This window comes from Pithys albifrons, chromosome 23 (assembly GCF_047495875.1).
Source record: "Pithys albifrons albifrons isolate INPA30051 chromosome 23, PitAlb_v1, whole genome shotgun sequence".
NCBI classification, from domain to species: domain Eukaryota; kingdom Metazoa; phylum Chordata; class Aves; order Passeriformes; family Thamnophilidae; genus Pithys; species Pithys albifrons.
Window position 1 is genome coordinate 3,673,701 of NC_092480.1, and position 24,283 is coordinate 3,697,983.

The 24,283-nt window shown below is 47.3% G+C and overlaps 1 protein-coding gene across 3 annotated transcripts in view; it reads left to right on the forward strand.

Annotated features, from left to right (window-relative positions):
* The window catches only part of GRAMD1B (GRAM domain containing 1B), a 91,674-nt gene that overhangs the window by 22,456 nt on the left and 44,935 nt on the right, over nucleotides 1-24,283 (forward strand). Inside the window, exon 1 of one of the 3 annotated variants that reach the window (XM_071576063.1) lies at nucleotides 8,592-8,773. The exons of the other annotated variants lie outside the window; for them this stretch is intronic. Coding sequence (XP_071432164.1) covers nucleotides 8,751-8,773 — 23 coding nt within the window. The 5' untranslated portion in view covers nucleotides 8,592-8,750. Of the gene's footprint in view, nucleotides 1-8,591; nucleotides 8,774-24,283 lie in introns of those variants that run through there. 3 annotated transcript variants of the gene reach the window in all.

Here is a 24,283-nt window from a genome sequence, read left to right on the forward strand (position 1 = left end):
CTGAGCACTGAGGTGCAGTGTGCCAGCTCTGATTTGTGCAAGCATGAATGCATCACAGCAGAAACATAGCAAAATACACATTTTCTGTGTGCCAAGGCAGGACTTGGCAGGAGTTTTTGCCACGTTTTATACTGATGGCCCTTTTCAGAGGTAGTCTGAGTGCTAAGGGTTGTTGCCTGTTTATGAACTCTGGACCCTCTTGCATTGCACATCTGCATGAGGGCAACATCTGTTTTATTCCCACGCAGTGCAGATCGATGCCAGCCCTGTGGAATCTTTAAGACAATCAAACCCCTTGGGTCTGCTCCCTGTGGCTGTGCCCAGGGGACCAGCAGTGCCCTGGTCCTGCAGGGGCTGAGCTGCCCTGCAGTGTGTGCCAACTGTGCCGTGTGCCGTCAGCGCCTTGCCGGTGCCCCTGCTCTTTGTGTGCTCTGTGTGCTGCCTGCTGCGCTGCACCAGGCTATGAATAAGCACTTTCAAGCAGGGATGTTTTCTAGTCCTCAGAGGCTCTTAATTTGACTGAGCTCTGCAGTGTTTTCGCTGCCTCCCTCCCAGCCAGGATTGCTCACGTCTGTCTGGTTCGCGGGTGCCAGCGCGCTCCGGGGAGCTGCGTGCAGCGTTCCCGGGCTGGCTGAGGGGCTCCAGGCTGATTTCCTGGGCTAAAGTAGGCCAGCAGGAGCTGGGAGGATGCGAGGGAGAAGCTGGGTGAGGAGTGGGGCGGCATGAAGTCACCGTGCTCCGCCAATCCCGGCAGGGCCACGCAGCTACGGATGCCTCTTGATGCCGGGACCGGCCTCACCTTAGCTGGGATTTGATGTTGGCAGCCTGAGCTGAGTGTGCACCAAAGAGTTACTTGTCAGGGCCCCATCATTTCAGTGTTGCTCTGAGGTGAGTGTTCTCAGCAGGATGCAGCTGAGGAGCCTCCACCTTGCGTTTCTCTCTGCACGTGTCAGTCTCCCTTTCCATGCTCTCTGGTATGCCTGTTTTGCACCGTTGCTTCTCCACCTGTCTGGCTGAGCCCTTTCACTTTTTTCCTTTCTCAAGCTGCCTCTTCCTTCCCCACTTCAGTCCACTCCTCCCTTACCTGTGCACTGCCCAGAACCCACTTGCTTTCTCCCTTTCTCCTGACTCCTGGAATACCCACCCGGGGGGTGGTTGTGTCCCTCTCCCTTCCTGCACAGTGAGAGGGGGATAAAGCAGCACTCTGGGAGACGGTGGGTTGTTCCCCTGCTCCCTGCAGAGCTCAGCCTGAGGAACTCAGGCTTGAAAGGGAAGCTGGAGGAGGGTCCTCTCTGCTCCTCAGCATCCCACTCAGACCTTTGGGTGGTGGCAGAGGGGAGGAGTTGGGGGCATGGCAATGACTCAGGTCTTGTGTCAAGCTCCAAACAAGTGTCTAAATTGGGACCATCTGCTTGAGATTCCCTTCTGTGGGGGCAGGAGGAAAAGCTTGGAACTAGCGCTTAAGTGACTCTTATTGTTCCCACCCTCCTGTCAAGATGTTCGCCTTGTTCTTCTTCATCCTCTTTTGACTTTCCCTTTCTCTCCCCTCCCTTCTCCCTCCTCCAATGCTCTTGTTTACTGATAGGCCAAGCAGAAAACATGGAGACGTCTGATATGGCGACAGCAAAGGTAGGATGGAAATGCTGCCGTCCTCCCTGTGCGTAAGTGGTTTCGCTTGGCAACTTCTTACTTTGTCTCCCAACCTTTTTACTTTCTCCTGACCATCCTACCTGATGCTGGGAGTGCTGGGGTTGAGTGTGGGGTTTGAATTCTGGGAGGATGTTACGTGGTGGCCACATTCTGTGTGTTGCTTTTGTTGTAAGGTTTGAGAAAATCATGGAATGTTGGTGTCGTAGGTGAAGGTCGGGGGTGGGAGGGAGGGAAATGAGGGAGGTTGTGATCCTGCCCTGGCATTCTGAGGTGGGAGCAGGGATGCTGGCAGAGCCTGCTGAATGAGACAGTGACACTAGATGGTGCTTTAGGGGCAGCTTTCCACTCCCAGGGACCGAGAAATTCCTTCTGGCAGCCTCTTTCTTTTTTTTGGAAAAGGATCTCGGGAGAGTGTCGAGTGAGAAAGTAATTCGAGCTTGTGGATGCATCCGCCCTTTTCTGTGAGGCTTCTCTGTTGCCTCTGCTGCTGCTTTTACCGGGCTGTGGGTTCTGCTTTTCCTGTGGGCTGGCAGCCTGGAAATCTGGGAATGGACCTGGATGGATTGAGAGGGGCTTGTGAGGTAGAAACGGCTTCAGGATGGTTTGGTGACCTGGGAAGCACAAGGCTGTCACCACTGAGTGGTTGCACATCTTGGCAAGGACCACAGAGCAGGTCTTTGTAGCACCAGTGTGACTCCTTGGGATCAGAGCAAGGTTGAAGTGCAGGGAATGTGCCTGAAAAATGTGCTTTTTTTCTTTTTTTTTCTCAGTAGGGTCTGAAGTTAAGGCTGGTTGAAGAGAGGCAGAGCTTGCAGAGTGGTTATAACCCCCTGCTTTTGAGCTTGGCCTGGCTGGATGCAGGAACATGGAGACATGGCATGTTGTGTTCCAGGAACCAACTTCTTCCTGGGCTTACAAGCCCATGGTTAAAACCTCCCCCTTGGTGCTGTTAGTAGATGGAAGGGCTTATGTCTCAGCTAGAATTCAAACAGAGTTTCCCTTTCACAGTTGTCTGCTAAAATCCACATCCACTTTTCAATCCCATATCCCAGAAACCTGGGATATCCCAGGAGCCTGGATGATGCCCTGTTTTTCCCCAGGACTGGGTTGAATGTCGATGCAGACTTTGAGTTTTCAGTGTCAATAAATTGGATGGAGTACTTCTGGGTAAATGTTGCTTTATGAAGGTGAACTCACCCTCACTATCATGTTTGCTCAAATTTCAACTGTTTGTCACTCCAAACCCACTTAGAGGGCTTGGAAACAATTCCCACTGAGGATGCTGAAGGGTCTGTGGCCTCGGAGCCAGTTGAGTGACACTCCTTTCCAGTGAGAGCTGTGGTGGCATTTTGGGCATCTCGAGCTTTTCTGTGATGAAAAACAGACATTTCAATGACAGAAACAACAAAGCCACTTGAAAATTCTTTTTGTCTGTACCTGTTGTTTATGCTTTCTTGTTTTTAATCACAGGAAAACATGATCTGCAGTGTCAAAGCATCATCTTGGTGTGAATGTACTTAAAACCTATTTATCTTTTCAGGGAGATGTAGCTGAGTGAAAAACTGAGTCTAGTGTGAACCTTCTGAAATAGATACATCTTGGAAATTAGTTATGTAAATATTACTGGAATATGTACAGGTTTATTTGGACTCAACCATAGCAAGTGCTGATGTTGAGTCTCCCATTCTTTGTTGAAATCCAACTGTTTTTCCATAGTGTGTTTTCTTTTCTGACTTGGGGTCAGTTACGATTGATTTGGAGCCCCCAAGGGGTGATACTAATTTTGCTTAATTTCTGCTGGGGTTAGTCTGGAAGAACTTCTGAGAAGGTTTAACAGATTTGTTTTCTCAGCCTGGAATGATCCAAGAGCAGCCCTGGGATGGAGCACCAGGATGTTGCTGCCAGGGCTGCTCTCCATTGTGTTGCTCTGTTGCTTCCTCTTCTGCTGAGGCACCTTTCAGGGTGTCTCAAGAACTGGCATTTCCTGACACGAAGAATGGTCCCATATTTAGCTCATTAAAAGCAGAACTGTACTTTTCACTATTTAGTAGCCTGTGGTTTTAATCTCAAGGTAACCCATCACTGATGCTCATCTTTGGGCTCTCCAGACCTGCTGGTGGACTCAGAAAACTGTCCCTTTTATGTGCTGGGGCACCTCTGGGACAGTGACATGGGGCTGTGTCACCTCCCAGCTGCGCTTACAGGGGGCTCTGCTAAAAGTAAAACCCCTGATTATTTCATCCCTGCTCCTTGCTGAGTGCCAAGGGGAAAAGCAGATAACCAGTGGGAGAAGAAGGGGAAAACCAGGTCAAAATGCTTCTTGGGAAAACATGAATCACTTCCCAGGTAATCAACCAGTGAAAGTGAGGAGCATAAATCACTGAAATGCTTTTTATCTCCCCAGCTGTGAAAGGTTCTTGTTGTCTGTGCTGCAAGTACAGTCATGGAAAGTCCTCAGACCTTTTAGGGTGTGTGGGGAGGTATTTAAGCACCTGACTTGCTTGTTCCATCTTGAAGGGAATGTTTCTCTTCTGAGCTGTAACAGGAATGATGAGTAAAGGCAGACAAGGTGCCTGTTTCTGCACCACAGAGCTTTTGCTTGGAGGTGATTTCCTTGGATTTTACTGGAGAGCACCTGGCTGGGATTGCTGGGAGAGAAGTGTGTGTGAGGGGAAAAAGACAATAGGTAATGCAAAATAGCTGTATGTGAATAAAACAGTGCTAAATATTGTATATTGTTGTATGAATTTTAATTTCTGTAGCTGCCTCAGTGCTTCCAGCTCCCACCCAGGCCCTGAGGAGGGCGGTGGCAAAAAAGCTGCACAAAAATTCCCTTTTTTCTTCCATCTGACAGAAGGCAAGAGAACACCAAGACCTAATTCATGCCTGTCACTTTGCACAGATGTTCCTGCCTGTTCAGAGGGCATGTAAAGCACTGTTTTATCTGGACAGGACCATTTAGAATTTCTTTCATCCAAGTAGGAGGTCAGGGGAAAAAAAAAAGTAACTCTGGTTTTGTGTATTCCAGCCCAAACTTTGAAAATTCATGAGGCCTTGACAGTTTGTACTTACAGGTCAGGAAAACATCCGGTCTTTTCTTCCAACCGTTTTTTTTCCCTGTGGCTTAGAATTTCCAAGTCTTTCTTCAGTTTGAGAAAGTTCTGCATGGGTTTTACTTTGTTGGTGTTTTTAGTGTCTGTGTGTGCTGCTTGATTTCCTTGTCCTGACTGGTGCTGGAAGCAACCAGGAGCCACAAGGGAGGCTGGCTCTGTCCATGGCATTCCTGCTCTGGACCAGAAATACTTCAACTATTACTGGCATTAGGCCAGGATTCAAATTATCTCATTTAATCTTTTTTGAAGTTTATGAGAATTTTGCCTGGGGGAAAGGGCAGGGGATGAGGCAGGACAGCACACTATAAACTTGTCTTGTTATTATTTATTGTTTATGCTTAGCAAATGATGCACATAATAAAAAGGATCTTTTCCCCAAACAATCAGAATGATATTCCAATAAAATAATTTGATTTACAGAGTTTATGGCTAGAAGGGAAAATGGACCTCTGACCTAACATAGTGTATGAAGGGTGAAAATATTCATCTGGCTCTGTAAACAGGTCAAATATAAATAAATAAAAAAATAAAAGAGATGGGTATGGGAAGAAGTAATGAAAAATTGTTGGTTGGGGGAAAGGAAGTGATGTGATGACTGAAATCACAAGTCAAAGATGAGAAGGCAGTGAAGAAAAATGAGAACAGACACAACTCAAAGATGTGAAGGCAGTGAGGAAAAATGTTATGAACTAGTTGATGGAGGAGGGATATAAAATAAGGAAGGAAAGGAAAGGAGAAGGAAATAAGAGCAAGGAAGAGGCAAAAGATGCAGCTTTGGGACTCAGAGGTGGCAGCCACAGCTGCACATCCTGTGATCAGGGATGTGGGTGGGTGAGGGAGGAAGAACTGGCCCTTGAGAAGTGGGCACAGAAGTTTTAGGCCCTCACCTTGTCTGATCCTGGTGTTTTAGGGAAACAATTGCACTTGGGAGCCTCCAGCCTTCCTCAGCAGAGGTAAAGGGCACCTCCACATCTTTCACAGCTGCTGCTCAGTTCAGCTGCAGTGTTTATTTTCAGAAAACATGCAAACAAACTCAAACCCACTGTTTATGCTTTTATTACTATTTTTGATGATTCATATGGAAAATGACTTTTTACCAAAATAACAATGGCTTGGGAAAGCTCTTTTCGTGCAAAACGTGACCATCAAAGATATTGTCACTCATCAACATTTATACAGACCAAGCCAATATATCCATGACACTTTTTGCAACCCCTTTCTGAATGTCTCCTTACAACATGTGGATGCCCAGCTGAGTGAGAAGACAGGGATTACAGGGCTTCCCATTTTCAAAACAGAGGTGTGAGGCAGAGCCAGAAATGGTTTGGATGTGTCAACCCACAGTCCTGACTGCTTTCTTCCCTTTTCCCATTTTCCTGCTTTGTGGGATGGATGCTTGGGATGGAGTAGGTAGATAATTTATCTGGAATTCTACTTGCCTGCGACTTATAAGTATTCTTAGCACTGTGGAGGTGGACAGGGTGGCTTTGCATAGCCTGTCTCTCTTGATATCTACACAGGCTTTTTTGCTACCTTATTTAAATTTTAATATCTTTTTTTTTCTCCCCCACTGGAATAGTTACGTGCAAAGGATGGAGGAAAGGGGAGGGCTTGTCCATGCAGCATTAGCTGACACAGATGGACCAGTCAAGTGAATGTGGAATTGGGATTGCAAATCGCAGTGACACCTGCTTGGGGGTCACCAGAGATGGTGGGTGACCCACAGCCACTTGGAGGGTCCTGCTGTGAGGATTTTGGAGAGCAGCTCCTGGGTGAATTGTGGCAGAGGTGGCTGCACCTGCCAGACAGATGTTTAAACAAACACCTTCTGAGTGATCTGTCTCCTTTGATAATTTCCCAACCCTCACGTTATTTGGAAAAGGCAAAAAAAGTGCATGACTGCTTATCTCTTAATACCTTTCTTGCCTGAGCTTTGATTTCCAAACATGTGACTCTGCAGCATTAGTCTGTCCTAGATTTGCCAAGCTTGCAGGTCTCCTGACCCATTTTACAGCATTGTGATTTGCTTCCCTCCTTGACAACCTGCAGGCCACAGACGCAGAGCATCTCATGGAGAAAAGCCGAGTCCAAGCCGGTATAGGCTGGACCTAATGAGGGCTGAGTCTGGGATTATGTGGAGTAAGATCTGAATGGTTTTTTTTTTGTCATGTGGAAATGTGTGTGCCCAGCTTTATGGCTAAATTAATGCTTTTTGTCCAGAAATAAATGGAAAGGTGTGTTGCAAACTTCCTGTTGGAATCATTTGTCACAGCAGGTGTTTGGGATCTCCCCACCTGCCTTGGGGCTCTCCTGCACGTGTTGTCCACACTTGCCTTCACAAATGGAGTGGAAGATGATTCTGCACAGGCTGCAGTTCCACGCTAGTTTCTTCTTCCTGCAGTAAATGACATTTAGCAGTGAAGCAGAGTGCAACAACTCACACGTGTTTGGGAAGCATTTTGGGGGGACTTAGGACTGAGCTCAGTTTTCCCCTTGCAACTGAGCTCCCCGTTTCAGTGTTACCTACACAGTTTCTGAAACTTCAGCTCCACTGGCACTGACAGCAGAGTCTTTATTTACACGTAGCTCTTTCCTCTACCACCCCTGGAACTGATAAGTGCCTGTAGGGTTCACAGGCAAGACTATTCCTCTCCCAAGGCCAAACATGTTCAGAGATCTCTGTATGGAGTAAAAGTGTGTATGTTCATCTTTGGACATTCCCAGGCTTCACTTTTTGAAGTACTTTACACAATCCTTTACTAAGAAATACTTATTTGAGATATACTGCCCCATTCCCTAACAACTCGTGTGCTTGGAGCTGTGTTTAGATCCTGCAAGATGAATAGAAGAATTCCCAGAAAAAGCACAGTGTATTGGAGGAAATGTGGGTGGTAATGCAATAACTGGCACTTCTCCCTTTCTGTCAGACCCTGCCCTGTGGGTGCTGTGGTGCAGAAGATCTCTGGTCCATGGGGCCTTGGCTCTGCTCTGATAAGTAACGAGCCAACAACGGCTCACTTGTTCCATGTGTGCAAGAGCTGGCAGTGGGTGTCACGAGATAAGATACCCCCTATTTCATCTCCTGTGAGGGAACTTGTCCCCTGCCCCTCCGAAGATTTCAGTTTCCATTAGGAAATTCGGTTTCCCTTTGCTCTGTGTGGCAGTTGTTCCTCAGCTTGTTCAGAGAAGAGGTCGGTTACGCCTTGGGTGAGCCGTGGGGAGACCAACTCTCTTCTCTTGGGGGAAGCTGGAGAGGGACTCTCTGTTAGGAACTGGTAGGACAAGGAGTAATGGATACAAATTGAGTCAGGAAATTTAGATTAGATATAAAATACCTATATAAAGAAATAATATCGATATAAAGAAGTTCTTTACCATGAGGCTGGCGAGGCAATGGAATGGATTGCCCGGGGAGGCTGTGGCTGCCCCATCCCTGGAAGTGTTCAAGGCCAGGTTGGATCAACCTGGTGTGGTGGGAGGTGTCCCTGCCCGTGGTAGGGGGGTGGAACGAGATGATCCTTACAGTCCATTCCACCCCCTTAACACATCCTTGATTGATACAAACTCGATTCCACGGTTCCATGACTGCCCTCAGGGAGGGGAGAGAGCCAGGGCTAGGGATGTGACTGCCGGGGAGGGGAAGCAGGCGCATCCCCGTCTCCCGGCGCTGTCGCGACGTGTCGCGGCGGGCAGCGCGGATGCCATGGGATGCTGCGGTCCCGCCGCTGCTGCACATGCTCAGCAGAGAGCGGGGCGGCTCAGCCGCTGGCGCTGCTGCTGCGGGGAGCCCTGAGCCTGTCGGCGGGGGGCTGGGGGTGCTCCGGGGCCGGGGGGCGGCCGTGCCCCGGCGCGGGGGACTCAGCGCATGGGGCTCGGCGCTCCCCGCGCTCCGCTCGCCGCCCGGGGCTCCTCCAATATGTCCTGGGACCTCTGGAGCTGTCAGTGGGCAGACAAGGACACGGGCAGCGGATTATCGTGGCTGTACTAATGAAAGGGTTCAAGCTCGCCTGGTAAGCTCGCCCCGCTCCCCGAAATCCCTCTCCCCGAGAGGGGCCACGCTGCGGGGACAGGGATGCGCTCCGGCAAGTTCCCGGCGCTGCGGCCGCCGCAGCATCACCCGGGGGGACATCGCGGGCAGCGCCGGGATGCGGCTGGGAAGGAGGGAACAGCCATGGGCAGCTCCTGTCCGGGCATCTCTGCGCCAGGGCTGTGATGCCGCGATCCTCCCTCCGCTCCGGCTGCATCTTCCTCCCCGCTGCCGCCACCCCTCCTCCTCCTCTCCCAGCCCGGCTTGGGCATGAATCGGCATCCGTGTGTGCTCACCTGAGCGCCGGGGCTTGGGGGATGTTTGCACGCAGAGAAAATAAGCATGTGCAGTTTTTGTTGCTTTTTTTTTCCCCGAGGAAAAGTGGAAAAAAATTTGTTTTGAATGCTGCGTGCGTGGAATGGCTCCTGCTCGGTTTGTCCTTTAAATAGCTGCTTTTGGGGACGCACCTTCCTGGCATGTTGCTGTAAGGACGTGTCAGAGTTGGGAGCCGAGAGCTTCCAGGAAGGTACCAAAGTGCTCGTTAATTCTTTGCTCGTTCCGGGGTGTTTTGGGGGGAAACTCTCCAGGTTTGGATAAGTGGGCAGTGAAAGAAAACATTGTGTGGGTGAAAGTCGATTAACAAAGCTGTGTGTGTATGTCTAAAATGTTCACATGTAAATATTTTTATTGGTGAAGATGGTATTTTACATGGGTATGTAAATATATACATATATAATAGACATGAATGCAATTATATCTGTCTAATATAAACTTGACCAAGAAAGACTTATATAAAATCTTGAGTATATCAAAACTGGTTTAAATCTCAAGTATTCCAAAACTACGTAGTTGGAATAAAAAGTCTGAATTATTATGATAAAATTGATTTAATCAGAACTTTATCAGATGGGAAACTGTTCTGTAGTTAACAGTGGAATGTGACTTCGTAATTTGGGTTGAAGTGGAGGACAAGAGCAATGGGAAGGCCTGTTTCTTTTTCTTAATCCTTTTCTGTGTAATGAAAAAGGAAGTAATCATAGAAATAACAGCCTCGCTCTCAAGTGTGCTGGTTTGCATCAGTATGAATGTAATGCTTTGAGATCTTCGCCTGTACAGTGTGAGAAACCAGGAAAGTTATTTTTTATTTGTTGTTTTATTTATTGTTGCTATTTTTATTTTTTTTTTTTTGCTGTGTAAAAAATAAAAGCACTACAGCATAGCACTAGGAAGCATCTTGTACTGGGCCCCAGGGGACGGACTAGAGCCAGGGATGACTCAATAGGTCATCTCTTTTCCTAATTTCTGTAATTCTGCCTTTCATTTAATTACACTGACAGCCTTTGAATTTTGCCTGTGTGTACATGGCTGTGTGTTACACAGACCCCACAAATGAGACAGCTATTAGCTTTGAAAATATTACATGATTTTTTTCCCCTTCTTTTTCTTAAAAAAAAAAAAAAAGCCCACTGATTCGCTGCTTTCTGTGCTGTGCAGTTGGGGCTGAGGAGTTGCATAATAGCTGAGCGTAGTACCGGGAGAGCAGAGCATGTGTCAGGGATGCTGTGAGCGTGTGGATCTGCACTGACACGGCCCCCACTGCGCCCCTCTCCGTCCCTCTCCACCCGCTGCCTTGTTACCCGTGGGACTGGGAGCTTCTGTGTGCCCAGCTCTGTCACAGCGTTTCTAGCGGTGCACGTTGAAGCCAGGCTGGGAATTTTGTCAGGCTCGAGAGTTAAGCAGGGGAGGGAGGTGGATTCAGGGGCTGGATGGGGACATAAGCAGATTATCCAGTGCTGGAGGAAATGCTGGCTGTGCTTCAGTAGGTGACGCTCTTCCCTCTGAGTTTCTCGGGATCCAGGCAGGGTCTGGGGGACTCTGGGCTGTCCTGGGTCCCTCTGTTTGTTCTCAGGAAGAATCCCAATCTGTTCTCCTGGCTCTCATGGAAAGACTTGAAAGATGCTGACCATTCCCCTCTTGGGCTGCCTCTTCAGCATCCCCCTTCATCTTCCCCAGAATCCCAAAGAGGTACAAGTCAAACACTCTGATTTCTTCCCTCCTTTAATTATTCAGCATTTTGCATCTTTCCAGTAGTTACTGTGTTCCCCCTCTAGGCAGTTTTATTTATTTGGTTGTGCTGCAATATCCAGGCTCAGAAAGGTGAGTTAAAGGTGTTATTTCAGGTTCTGTTTCACCCAAATATATGTATGTGTCACTGCTGGACTGATTCCTGTGGTTCTAGAGGAGCACAGATCCAAGTACAGAATGCAGAGCTCCCTGGTCTTTGCTGCTTGTCAAACTTGCTTGGGGTTCTTTAATGGGGTTGTGCAGCCTCAATATTTGCAGTGAAATGGCTCTACAGGGTTTAGTATCTATCTAAAGGAAAAAACCACATCCAGTGCATGGGATAAAAACAGATCCTTTGGCTGGGGTAGGAGTGGCTGTTCCTGTTCTGGGTGGCACTGCTGAGGTTAAAAGCAGTGGAAAAAAAATGGAAAAAAGACACATGATTTCAGTGTGCAGCAGGAAGGGCAGCAGCACAGGGACAGAATGCTGCCAGCAGGAGCAGCCTGCTCTGACACTCAGGAATTGCCTGGTTTAGTCCATTCCTTGCTGTGAGACTGCACAAAATAACACAGTGTGTTTGAGCAGGGAACCTCTGGGCACCCCTGGGCTTGGTGCAGCCTTGCTTTGGCACAAGCCAACGTGCTGATCCCTACCAGGATCTCATGCATTTTTGCAGTACGCCACCTAATTCTGCCCAAAGTGATCTCACCACCATCTGGTCGTGTCTGCCGGCGTCGCTGCTGCCGGGGAGGCTCGGGGTGGTCACAGGGCTCTGCAGCACAGCAGGAGGCTGGGGATGACATCAGAACGGGACTGGGGCATGATGCAATGTCCCGATGGACCAGGGCAGCATCACACTGTGCTGCTACAGCATCCCGGGACCAGGAATGATGCTGCAGTCCCTGAATTCCTGTGACAACATGGATTTGTTTGATCAGGGCCTGGAGTCTTAGTTGAATAAGTCATTTTTGTGGCACAGGGGAATATTCTCATGCCACTGCGGACGTCTGTGTGTTGTGACATGGTATTGCGAGAGAGAACTTTTGCTTCCAGGCTGACATCACTGTTATCTCACAGATCCTTAGGGATTGTAATCAGCCAGGCCCTTAGATTTTGGAAAGCCAGACACTACAGCAGGGCAGGCTTTCCCTCCCCTTGCTTGCCCTGCTCTTCCTTATTGGGAGTTTTGGGGAACTCATAATCCAGCACAGATAGACACTAATTGAGATCTTTTATGAAAAATGAGAATCAAATGGTGCTAATAACACCAAGGCTGTGGGTTTGATCCCTGGATGGGCCATGCACTTAGGAGCTGGACTTGATGATCCCTGTGGGTCCCTTGCAACTCAGAATATCCTGTGATTCTGTGAAATGCAAGAAGAGAATTTCAGGGACAGAAACAAGCTGGTAGCTGAACTGAATGTCCCATAAATGAACAAAACCCTTCTCATCTGATGTTCTTCCTTTGGTGGTTCCTTCTGCATTGCTTGTGCTGATTTGTTGATTGGAATATTTCTGAGCCACAGAACCTGCTATATGGAACCCACTGAGAAAATAAGGGCCAAAGGCTCTGCCTAAAAATAAATCTGTAATTCATTTTTCTGCTAGTGCCTGTGGGTGAGAAAAAAACCTCTCAATGTTCCAACACCCTACTTATCTGAGGGAAGGATCTATTATGTAGTTGTGGGGGTGGGATGGGAACTAGGTAGGGTTACAGAACAGCAGAGCTAAAATTAGAAGTTGTTTGATGTCAGGGAGCAGTGAAGATTAACTTTAGGCAGCTTCAGTTCTGCTTTCTGTAAGGTTGTGGCTTCAGGGGCTCTTTGTGCCCAGTCCAGGCTGGAACACCTGCCCTTTCCTTTGGTTGGGAAGTGTCTCAGGGCATGGAGGAGGTGAGGGAGGGGTTTATAAGCACTGGTCCTACCTAGCTCTGCTCTCACAGCCCAGTCCTGTGACTTCTTTGAAGTCTGAAATAACAGGGTATTGAAAAAGGGATGGGAGGGATGTGTTCTGTCCTCAGCTCCAGAGAACTGGTACTTGCTGTGATACAGAAAGGTGACAAACGTGGGTGTTTGGGATTCTTGCCTCCTTAATTACCTGAGGAAAGGATGAAGCTGTTTAAATCACTTCCAGTTTCTCGTTGGTGCTGCAGAGCCTCCCAGAGCTGCTGTGTGCAGTGACAATGGACTTCGTTCCGTGGCGTTGCAAGTGATTCCAAATGAAATTGGATTTCCAAATCAATTTTTCCTCAGTTTCTGGAGAAGCCCAATAAAAGAGTTCTGCTGAAGTTACATAATTGTGCTGTGGTGCATATTGTGCTGTTTGACCTTCACATTACAGGTTAAAATGTTGCATTTTAGTGTTTTCTGACATTGATTTTTCTGCGCCTACATCTTTCTTTGTGCTTTTTATTCAAAAGGAAGAAATAGGTGCTGATAATTCGCCTCTAAAATCCATCAGAGATGACCCACATACATATAAATATGGCTCTGGCATTTTGGAAAGAAGAGGCTTTCACTCTTTATAAATTCTGCAAATGGATATTAAAAATCAGGATGTTCCCGTTCGCTGTCAGTGTGGTAGGAAGAGGAAACCTTTATTAATGGGTTGCTCATCTCTCCCTGTATCCAGAACATTCTGAACCTCTGTCCTGAAAGTACAATTTCTATCCTTTCAATAGGAAGATGATGTGTCAGGTGACTGGAAGAACAACTTTGAGCAGTACTGGGAGATTTATTTGTCAATGCTTTTGCAGTTCACAGTTACTAAGGGGTTAATAGCAGGTTTTGTGCTAATTTATCTGGGCTTTTCAGTAGTGGGAAGAAGCCACAGTAAGCAGAGAGGAGCCTAATCCAAGTGCACTGATGTCAAGGAAAAAAAATCTTGCATGCAATTCCCTTGGCCAGACTGTCCTCGTGGGCACCAGCTGAGCCAGAAATAGCCCCAAGATCAGCTCATTCCCAGTTTTTATCCTGGCCTGCACAGTGCCACGCTGAATTCATCCCTTCAGTGCTGCCATGGGGGAAAGCACAGCTGAAGTGGCTATTTTAGCAAAAGCAAAGTATGAAATTACAGTGGAAGGAGACTATTTGAAGAAAAACTGAGCCATTATGAAGCCCTTGGTCTGAGATTTGGTTTGCTGTAGCTCTGTGATGACAGACTGGCAAAAACACCCCTTAAGTGATTTTTGTTTGTTATGTGGTTGGCTTTTGACATCAACTTTTGCTTTAAATTTGAATAAACATCTGTAATTTTACTTTCTAATATAGATGTGCTTATTGAAACCTCTCTGAGGACAACCAGACAGAGGAGTTCTTTGACTTGAGCCATGAAGATGCTGCACTTTGCAGAGTTTGCTGCCAACACCCGAATCTTTCCTTCAGGTCTCTCCTTGGGCTGCACATTATTTGGGCTAATTGAATCCTAATCATTTGTTTTGCTCCAAAATTGCCTTTTCTCCTTATCAGATGGTGAAATCACCTTGCTCTCCTTCTCCAGTCCTTCAGCAGCCTCATAAATGTCAAGTGAAGGGCAAAGTGCTTGGCACTGTTCTGGAATTCTGCAGCCAGTGCTTGCTGAGAGCCTTGAGTTGAGGTGGATGAGGCAGCAGTGAGGCTTCTCCAAACATTCTCTGCCTCATGTACACAGGAGTAAAAGCATGGAAAGGCAAATTCAGGCAAGGTAAAATTTATCAGGTGCTGTTTCTCTCTCTGAAAGCTGAAGTGTGGAGCTGGGACTGCTGTGAGCTGTTTCACTGCTTGGCCCCTTCAGATGGGAAGCAAAGTCCTGGCTTGGGAGCTGGAAGTCATGAGAGGTCTGTTTGTGCCTGGATCTGTCATTGACCATTGACCAGTTGTATCCTGATGCTGCCTCTGCCCCAGTTTCCCTGCCTGCAGAATGAGGCAAACCATTTGTGGGAGTTTGGATTTTTGCCTGTTGGTGCCCCCAGGAAAGTGAAGACCCACAGTCTGTCAGCACCTCACAACAAGACCCTTCCCCAAGAGATTCACAGGGTCAGAGGGCACCTCAACCACCCTTTTAGGGGGCACTCAACACAGCCAAGACCCCTCAGCAGGTCCTGCTGGCAACTGCAAGGACTCAACAGTTCACAGAATAACACTTTTATTAATACAAACTGTGACAGATCAGTAAGGTTCGAAGGTTGTTGGTGATAGTTTCTAATTGCAAAACTATGTTTTAAAGCAATCTACTGATATATATTAAGCAAATACAAGCTCTGTATGAAGCTCTGATATGCCATGGGGTGAGCACAAGCTAAAGCTTCAGTCCTAAAAGCAGCATTTAACACCTGTAGAGTACATTTCTCACCCGAGGCGTCCCTGTGGGGCAGAAGATGGGCTCAGCCCCTCCACTGACCCAGCAGTTTTGGTGGAGTCTTCTCCCACTTTCCTTCTATCCCCAGCTTACTTACATTTTCTTTAAGTTTGAGTAGAGTTTAAGTGGCTCTAGTCATAAATACCTTTAATTTCTGTTGGGTGTACCTGATGGGAGGGGATGGCACCTGAGGAGGGGGTTTGACATGGTTGTTGGCTCAGCAGCAGGACATCTGGATTCCCCCTTGGCAGACAGGCTCTGTACAGTCTCAGGACCACAACGTTCTCCCATTCTGCTGGGATTTGAATAGAGAAGGCCATGGAGTCTCCACTTCATTCCACACTCTGTTCTGTTCCTCTGAGCAGATGATTATCCCTGTATGGGGAGCGTGTCGACCTCAGTCCGTCCAGGGAGTTGCAGCTGCTTTTTACCCTAAAATTCTGAATCCCCTCTAAGTTTAATTCTATCTTATCATCCCACACAATTCCTCTCTTCCTTCTCCCTCTCTCTGGAGCAGTGTGGGGTTTACATGGGACAAGTGCTAGAGAGGGGTATGTTGGACAGTATTCCATGTTTTATAAGCCTGTGATTAATGGTTGTGTCAAACTAAACAGAAACACATACTTGAAATTTCTGCTTGATTTCCGCTCAGCACGTGGGCATGGGCAAGGCCTGAAAGAGCCAAAAACTGCCAGCAAAGCTCTTGTGGCACTTTCTGCAAGAATCATAGAATCATAGAGTCATAGAATCAATTGGGTTGGAAAAGACCTCCGAGATCATCAAATCCCAATCACCATGTGCTGGTCAAGATCTCATCTGCTTAATCACTTTTAACCAACTGAATTTCCCCCTGGGAACCAGACTCCTCTCTCTTCTAAACTAGTTCATGGTATTCCTTTAGTTGATTAAGCAGCTGCTATTTTTTTTGCTTGAACCTTCCCCTGGTTTAGTCCTAATTGGAAAGTGCATCTTAATGCCATTACTATTATAATTGATGCTTATTAGGAATGGTAACTGCTAATTCCAGTATTTTGATCTGGTGAAAATAAATTTTATAAATTGAGATATAACAGCTGTGTAGTAGCCAAGTATAAAATAACCAGTGGAGAGACACAAGCCAAAAACTGCACAGAAATCAGGAGCTGTTCTTTTCCTTCCATAACTTCAGTGTGCCCTTGCAGAGCCATGTGCTGAGTACCAGGTGGTGGAATGTTCTCTGAGCATGTCCTGGGCTCAAGTTTTCCATTTGGCCAGATTTAGGTCTGTGCTGCTGCTTGTACTTTACATTTTCCAGCGGTTTACTCTCCATAACCAATTTTTCCTGGACAGAATGCTCTCTGTGGTCACAGCCAAGTGACCTGGGGGGAGATGCTCTGCTTTTTTTCAACTAAAAAAAGCTGCAAAATGCTGTCATTCTCCTTTGACAAGGTCACAGCCACTCTGTGCATGTGGCAAAGGAGCAGAGAAGGAGGAATTTGTGGGATTTTGGTCTGAGGGGGAGATGTATATTTGAGATATATATTTGGAGTCATTTTCAAACCACTTGGAACACAAAGTTTGGAAGAATGTGGCTTGACCACACCTAATTTCAGGCCTTGGAACTGGAAGAAGAATAATGGGGGAGAAAATTACTGGAATGAAAAAGACTTGGGGAGAAGAAAGAGGTGTATATTGAGGTGCATATGCAGGAGCAGCAAAGGTTTGGTGACAGAAATAATGTCCATATAAGCACATGAAATTAGAACAAATTAGCTGGAGGGGGAACACACAACTTGTTTAGTGCAAGAACAGCTCTCTCTAACTAGAATAATTCCTTTCATGAAATACTGAGCAAACAAGGCTGTGTTTAGATGACAGGAGGAGGAGATGGCAAGGCCTGAGGATGCCACAGAAATCATTTGCCAGGTCTCAGCTCTGCTGTAGTGAGGACACACTAATTAAAAGGTTTGCACTGCAGACAGAGGTATTTTAGAAAGCTGTGGAGAGTCAGAGCTGTAATTTTGGTGTATTTCTGACCCTGTAGGAACAGAAATAAAGCAGCTATAGAGATGTGAAAGAAGTGCCCTGTGCTCACGAGGAGATTGGCTTGTGGCTGTGCAGCTCTCAAAAGTGGCATTTGTTTTTTTCAGAGCTGTCAGCGCTTAGAGAAATGACGTGCTCATGTGGTGCCCTTCAATCTGGTGCACATTTTAGGAATGGGGTTTGGGAGGCAAACCGTTGCTTAGCTGTAGGCCATGAAAGAAGGATGTGTCCCAAGGCTGGAGCTCAGAGAACCTGAGAATACTCAGTGGCTGCTCCGGGGCACTAAAACTACATCATTGCTTCAAATACCTGTTATGTTGTTTTTCCAGCAGGAAGAATAGGTTCCCCGTGGATTCTTCTGAATTTCTGTTTTAAAGACAGCTGATAGCACAATTTATCTTGGAAATAGAATTGTTTCTAAGATTGTTTGTTTCACAGTGAGAGAGGCTTTTAAAACAGGGACTTGCTGGGCTGGAGGTTTCCGTGCCCACCTCAAGAGTCAGTTTGGGTCCTGAAGAGCTTCCACACTGAATAAAGATGAACAAAGGGGAGAAGAAAAGAGGTGCTGTTAGCATTAGTTTGCAGATGAGGCACATGGAGATTAACATCCTTTTTGCATGTTTTTAATAGATGTGTACTAGAAAGCTTCCCTACTGGAAGCTTGACTTTAGTGAGCAAAAAATTGTTATAGCTTGAAACAGTTCTTTGAAGAGAACAAATTATATTGATGTAAAAGCTTGGATCAGAAATGCAAACTGTCCAGCCTTAGCCCCTGCACTTCTCATAGGTGATTTGTCCCAAGCCACAAGCTGAATCCATATAATTGTCCCCAAAGCAACTTGTGTCTTGCTTATATTTGGAAATACCATAACTGTCTTAAGGACATCTGTTCTTTCAAGGATCATAACCCAGATTGAGAATTTGAGATGATTTAGATGTCACTTTGCAAGATTTCCCACACAAAACTCAAAAGCACATGGATATGTTTCTCCTGGAGGTTTTGGGAACAAAAACACAGCAAGTCAAAACAATTCTTTGAACTGTGAGGCTCAAACAGCTGTAACAGCAACTGAATGCAAACCTTTAAAGAGCCCTCATTGATACAAGCTGGGCTTGGAAAGCAGAACTAGAGAAAAGTGATATTACTGAGGCATTGATCATGCTCCTGGCAATGGGGTGTCCTGGGCATGGCCAGGAGTTGGACCTGGATGATCCTTGTGGGTCCCTTCCAACTCAGGGCATTCTGTTGGTCTATGATTCAATGGGAGACAGTTTTCTCTCTGTTAGTGGTTACCCAATGCTGTCTATAAACACAACAAGTGACTTTATAGCACTTCTCTCCTGCTCTTGGCTGCAAGGATTTGACTTCAGCCTAATTTTTTCCCACGACTTAATATAATCACATTGTTTGTTGATATAAAACCTTTTAATAGGGCTTCTCTTTCTCTTTAATATTTACATTCTTCAAATATTTGTTGACCACTCCACTTTGTTTGCTCTTCAAGTTTCTTTTCATAACCGAGCCTTGTGAATATTGTGATGTTTTTGTTGCTTTTCTTCTGCAAGAAAAATCTTTCTGTTTGTCACCCTTAGAATAAAGTTCCTGGTAGAGATTAACTGATCACACAGAGCAAATATTTCATCAGCTTCCATGAGGGTTGATTGATCAGACCATGCAGCTCCAAGCCACGTTACTCTTTCTTGCTCCTGTCTCATGTTGCTTTGTGCTCATACCCTGTCACCTGTGCTGCGTTCTTGCTTTCTAAATTCTTTGAATGGCTTTGTTTCCACTGTTTGGAATAAGTACAAACCCAAGGACAGTGGTAACGTGGCTTTCATGCTGTGCCCAGAAATCAGGCACAATCTCTGTTTATTTTTCCTGAGACAGTTTGTTGCATGTGTGTTTAGATACACTTTCAACACGGGTCACATCGTTACCTTCTGCATTGTATAACCCCTCCACAGAGACAGCCTTTCCAAGAGTTTGTGTTTGGAAATATACGTGTATTGAAGACAAATATTCCTCCTGCTGCTGGTTGTGCTGCCTGTACTGGGGAAGAAGATGGTTTGTGCTTTCTGATAAGGTTTAGAGGAGGGTGTGCTGTCCTTTTGATGAAAAGTCGAGTTGGTAGAAATGACTGAGCAGTCAGAGAGCTATGTGGGAGCCAGGAAGTGAAATCTGGAGGTAATTGGGATGTTTATGTCCATGCTGACTGCTCTGCTCCTTTGTCGTCACAGAAGTACTCCCGGGTGGTTTGTAGAGCAGGGAGTACCGGGATATTTAATAAAGCCCTACGCATTTTCCCTGCAGGAATGTTTGGGATGCCAGGGATGTGTAACTAAAAAACCCCGGCTGTGCCAGGGCCGTAGAAGTGATGGGTGAGAGCAGGAGGAGAGAAGTCACCCTGAAATGTCTCCTGAGCGCCTGGAGTGAGGAGCAGCCAGGGTTAACAGTGATGTGGGCTCCAGGACATTCTTAAAGAGACAGTGGGAGCTTTTCTTTCCAGTGGGCAGCGGCCAGTTCAGATGCCAGAGCCGGGCAGCACATTGCAAAGGCGGCTTTGTTTCAGCCATGCCAGGCCGTTATCAGAGCGGGGAATCTTTTTGTCAACTACTTTCGAGGCCACAAAATGCATCGGAGCAGTGAGATCCTCGAATGGCTTAAAGATCTCCCCCCCAGCAGAACCGCCTGCAGTGTCAATGGTGCTTTGAGGCTCGGCGAGCAGCGGAGCAGGGAGGACCCACGGCCGCGCCCCGGGCAATGCGATGCGGTAACAGGTGGCGGTTCCGTCCTTTATTTAGCTCGTCGTTTTTCATCCCCCAGGCAGGCGGGAGGGCTCCTTCCTGGGGACGCAGGTTCCTTTGTGTCTGTGCGTGTGCCGGGAGGTCCGGCAGTTCCTCAGGAAAAAGGATGACCTGACGCAGGCAGGGCTGGGATGGGGATATAGGGTTGGATGGAGAAATCCTAGTCGGGGTGACAGGGATGGTGGAGAGGCTGAGACACTTGTGGTGGAGCAACAGCATCTTCACGGGAGTAAGGGCTGAGCTGGGCAGCTCTTTGGTGGTGTTGGTGGGTTTCTGGGCAAGCCCAGCAGGGTGTTACACAACTCAGACCATCCTGGAGAAAAGGGCCAAGCAGGTCAGCGGGAGCAGGGATGAATCCATGGGGATTGATGATCAGAGGCAGCTCAGGACCAGTCTGAAGGTGGAGATTGGGCAGTGGCTTGGGGGAAGGCTTCAGGAGGTTGGGATAAACAGACTGGAATGGTTCAGAGGAATGGAGCAGCTGGCAGGACTGGAACAATGACGTGATGCAGAAGCACAGGCTGCACCAGCCAACGCTCAAGGGAGAGATTGGACCCTTTCAGGCCCCTTTCCCTCTTCCTTCTTTTTATAAATCCACTCCCAGGTCTGAGCTGTAGTGGGCTGGGGAGTGGAGGAGTGGTGGTGGTGGGTCAAAGGAGTGGGGCATGTCTGTGCCAGGGGGCTGGTGCAGCCCAGCCAGCCCCTGGCACAGCCCAGCCCATGTGCAGTTTGCTCTCTCCAATGGCAGCTGTTGAAGCTTTATCCAGATGCCAGGGAACTCTCTCTTTGTGCTGAGCTTGCACTGGAGCAGCAAATGTGAGGGTTGCTGCTGTGTGTGAGGGTGGCTGCTCCTTTCCTGGGAACAGGGGGGAGGTGGCTGTCTCGTATTTCGAGTGGCATCCAAAGAACGTAATTCCTGTTGGGTTTGAGGTGAAATTTTGCTGCTGCTTGTCCCCTGGTGGCCACCTCCGAAATGTCACTGAGAGTACAATGGCATGACATTTAACTCTGTCCTGAGGGAAGAAAAGAAGGATAAATAGATAATGGAGGCAGTACTGTAATGATTCCACAGGGACCTGTAATTAGTGTGATATCCTGTTGCTGTTGTTATTTTTCTTTGTGTGTAGTATAACCTCCCCTGTCAACCTGTTTTGCTTTTCCTTCATCTTCTCTTAAACTGGGCACTGATGCTGTTGGAACTCAGACCCTGGTGTTTGAAGGTGACCCCAGGTTTCATCAGGGTCTGAAACCAGTGCAGCCTCTCACCTTCATACCCTGCCCATCAGGCCCCTGCCCTGCCCTCAGCACAACGCTGTCAAATCAATACAGGAGTTACTTCTATCGGTGCTCCATCTCAGAGACATCTGTTGGTGTTATTGATGTCCTTGTTAATCTCCATTTTCAAGTGCACTGACTGCTGTATCCATTATCTGTGAGTGCAGTGCAAGGGCTTCTGGGGTAAAATATGCACCAGTTTATCATCAGTGCAGTAGAACAGAACATGGAATGGCTCCACAGGACTAAAAAGATGGATTTAGTATCAAGTGGAAGCTGGCAGAGGACTTAAGATATGCAAGTGTCTTTGTAATATATGATTAGAAATTCAAGGCACTGAATTTGTGGGAGGTGAGCTCAGCCAGCCTTTCCCACTGCATCATTCCAGGCTGGTGGTTTCCAGGCCTGGAGCCGTGACCTGTCCGTGATGGTGCTCTCTCCATTGATCCTGACCAGGCCATGCTGGGATGTGATTCTGTTGGTCTCAACCTACAGGGCAAAGCTGACTGGTTGCTCTTCATGTTTAGAGATCATGCTGAATTAAAGAGGGGTAAAACTGCACAAAATATCCTCATGGAAAATGCTGTTTGTGGAAGTGATAGCCGTGGTTACTGCAGGGATTTTGGGCAGTTCCACAGGTGATGGCAGTGCTTGCTGAAGAAACTGTCTAGAAAGATCCTGGCCAGGCTAAAACCACTTGTCTGGGTGGTGTAGGCTCCAGCACCCACTCCAGCCCTTGGTGCTGAGTTTAAACCCTGCACAGCCTTCCCCCAACATCATTCCACCTTCCCTGCTTTTGGTTTTCCACGTGCTGGTTGTTTGAGGAGGGTGTTGTGGACAACAGGTAGGGCTGTGTTTCCTGGGTGAGGTGGGACCTGCTACTTGTGAATGCCTTTAATTCTGTGTGGTTCCTTTTGTGCAATTAAGGAGAGCTAATTAGCTCCTTTTAGTGCAGTCTCCTTGCAGAGGTAGCTGACCTCTTGTTAATCCTGGATTAAGTTCTTACTAAGAACTGGCTCTTTGTGTGTCCCAGTTAAGATGTTGACACTTTGTTCTCCCTCTCTCCTTGTTTCTCCTCCTCCCCCTCTTCCTCCCCATGCCTGTGAGCACATGATTCCTGCCTCCTCCATCCCCCACTACTGTAGGAATCCATGAGCTCTGAGCAGCCACTGTGTCTCACTCCATGAAAATGCCTTTGTCAGCTCAGACTGCTCCAAAAAGACTTTTGCTTGGTCTGGTACCTGTCTAGGAGGAGCCCATTATCTGCAAGGGCAAAGGAAGAGCTTTGGCAGTGATCCTTATTGCTTAAGAGGGTGAGAATCCTGTGGGGTTTGAGACTTAACACCCACTGGAGGCTGGAAGGATGTTCAGTGAGCAGGAGCAGCAAACAGGACCACATATCCCAGTGGGAGAACTCACCCTGTCAGGAGTGCATCCATCCACAGTGAATGGAGGGAGAAGAGCAGCTGCTGTGCTCCAGCAGTGGGGTGAGCCAAAAGAAAGCATGTGCAGAAGACTAATTACCACTCAGATGCATCAGTTACCCATTAATGCTAATCCTACTTGCAGATATTGAGGTTGGAGCACTGAGTTTTCCCTCAGGACATGGTTTCTTGGCATATCTGACACGCCTTTGGAAGACAAGCCCAGAAGTGAGAGGAATGTGTAGAGTCCCTGGTTCTGTTCTGAACTCTGCTGAAAAGCAGAGATGTTGAGGGATAGCTGTCCCAATGGCTTTAAGTTTTCAAAATAGATCTTCTTAAAAGGGAACAAAGAATTATTGGGGAAGGGGAAATGAGAAACCCTTATGTGTTTCCAACTCCAGGTGCTCATTGTTCCCCCGACGTTTTGCAGACAGACTTTTAGAGGCTTCTTTTTGTTTCTGTTTCACTGGTGTGGTTTACAGGGAGGGTAAGATTGCTCTTGGTGGATACAGAGTTGATGGCAAACCCACCTGATGGCCTGGACATTCAGGCCCTGCTGTGTCTCACACGTATCTATCATCAGCCCCGGGCTTTAATTACTCGGACAGTGCCTCATTTCCTGGCTGTGAGAAGCAGAGATGCAATATGTATGAGTGTGCTTGTGTTACTGCTGGGCCCCAGACAATGGAGCAGAGAACAGCCCTGCCACTCCTCCAGCAGCTCCAGCAGGCAGGGGAGAGATGGCTCGTGGTGCCTGAACGGGCACTGAGGAGCCTGACACAGCCATGCCCTGAATTAGAGCATCCTTTATGCTCATTTATGTCTTTGCACTTTCTGTAGGGCTTGGTCGTGCTGTGGTGTGTGCTGTGGTGTGTGCCATGAAGAGCTCAGCAGTTACACCCTCCTAAAACTGTCCTTCACATGTGAAAGAATGTCCTAGTGCTTGTCTTGAGTCTTGAACAGCAGGGCTGATTGACACATGTGCAAGTAAACCCCATTGGCATGAAATGTGCTCTGCAGCTCTTAAACAAAACAGGAACCTGCAGCTTTATGGTCAGAAGAACTTCCTTAAAGATCCTCTTCTCAGTGCAGTGCCATCTAACTATTACCATGGCACAAGCTGTCTCCAGAGTGCTTGGAATGGTGCTGCAAAGACCCAGAAATGGAACAAGAGTATTTGTCCTTCCAAAAGCTCACAGTGGAATTTTGCAGATCTGCTGAAGTTTGTAAAGCATTTGAGGTGCCACGTGATTTTTTAAATTACCCATAACTTTGCCCCTTGCACGCCGTGGCAGATAAGCCTAAGGAGCTTTTCTCTAAGTCTTGCACTTTTACTACTGCTCTTAAGTGCTTTTGGTTTGATTCATCTTCTCTCCTGACAGTTTGAAGAGTGGGTTAGTCTTAATCTCATATATTGAATCTATCCTACCTCTTCATGGCCTGCTTTGAGCCTCTGTGTGTTTTCCGTTGTTCCAGATCTGAATTTCATCACAGCTTTTGGGTCAGTGTAACTCTTGAGACTATTGAAAAATAGCATCTTGTTCAAACCTTAATAGCCATTCAGAGAA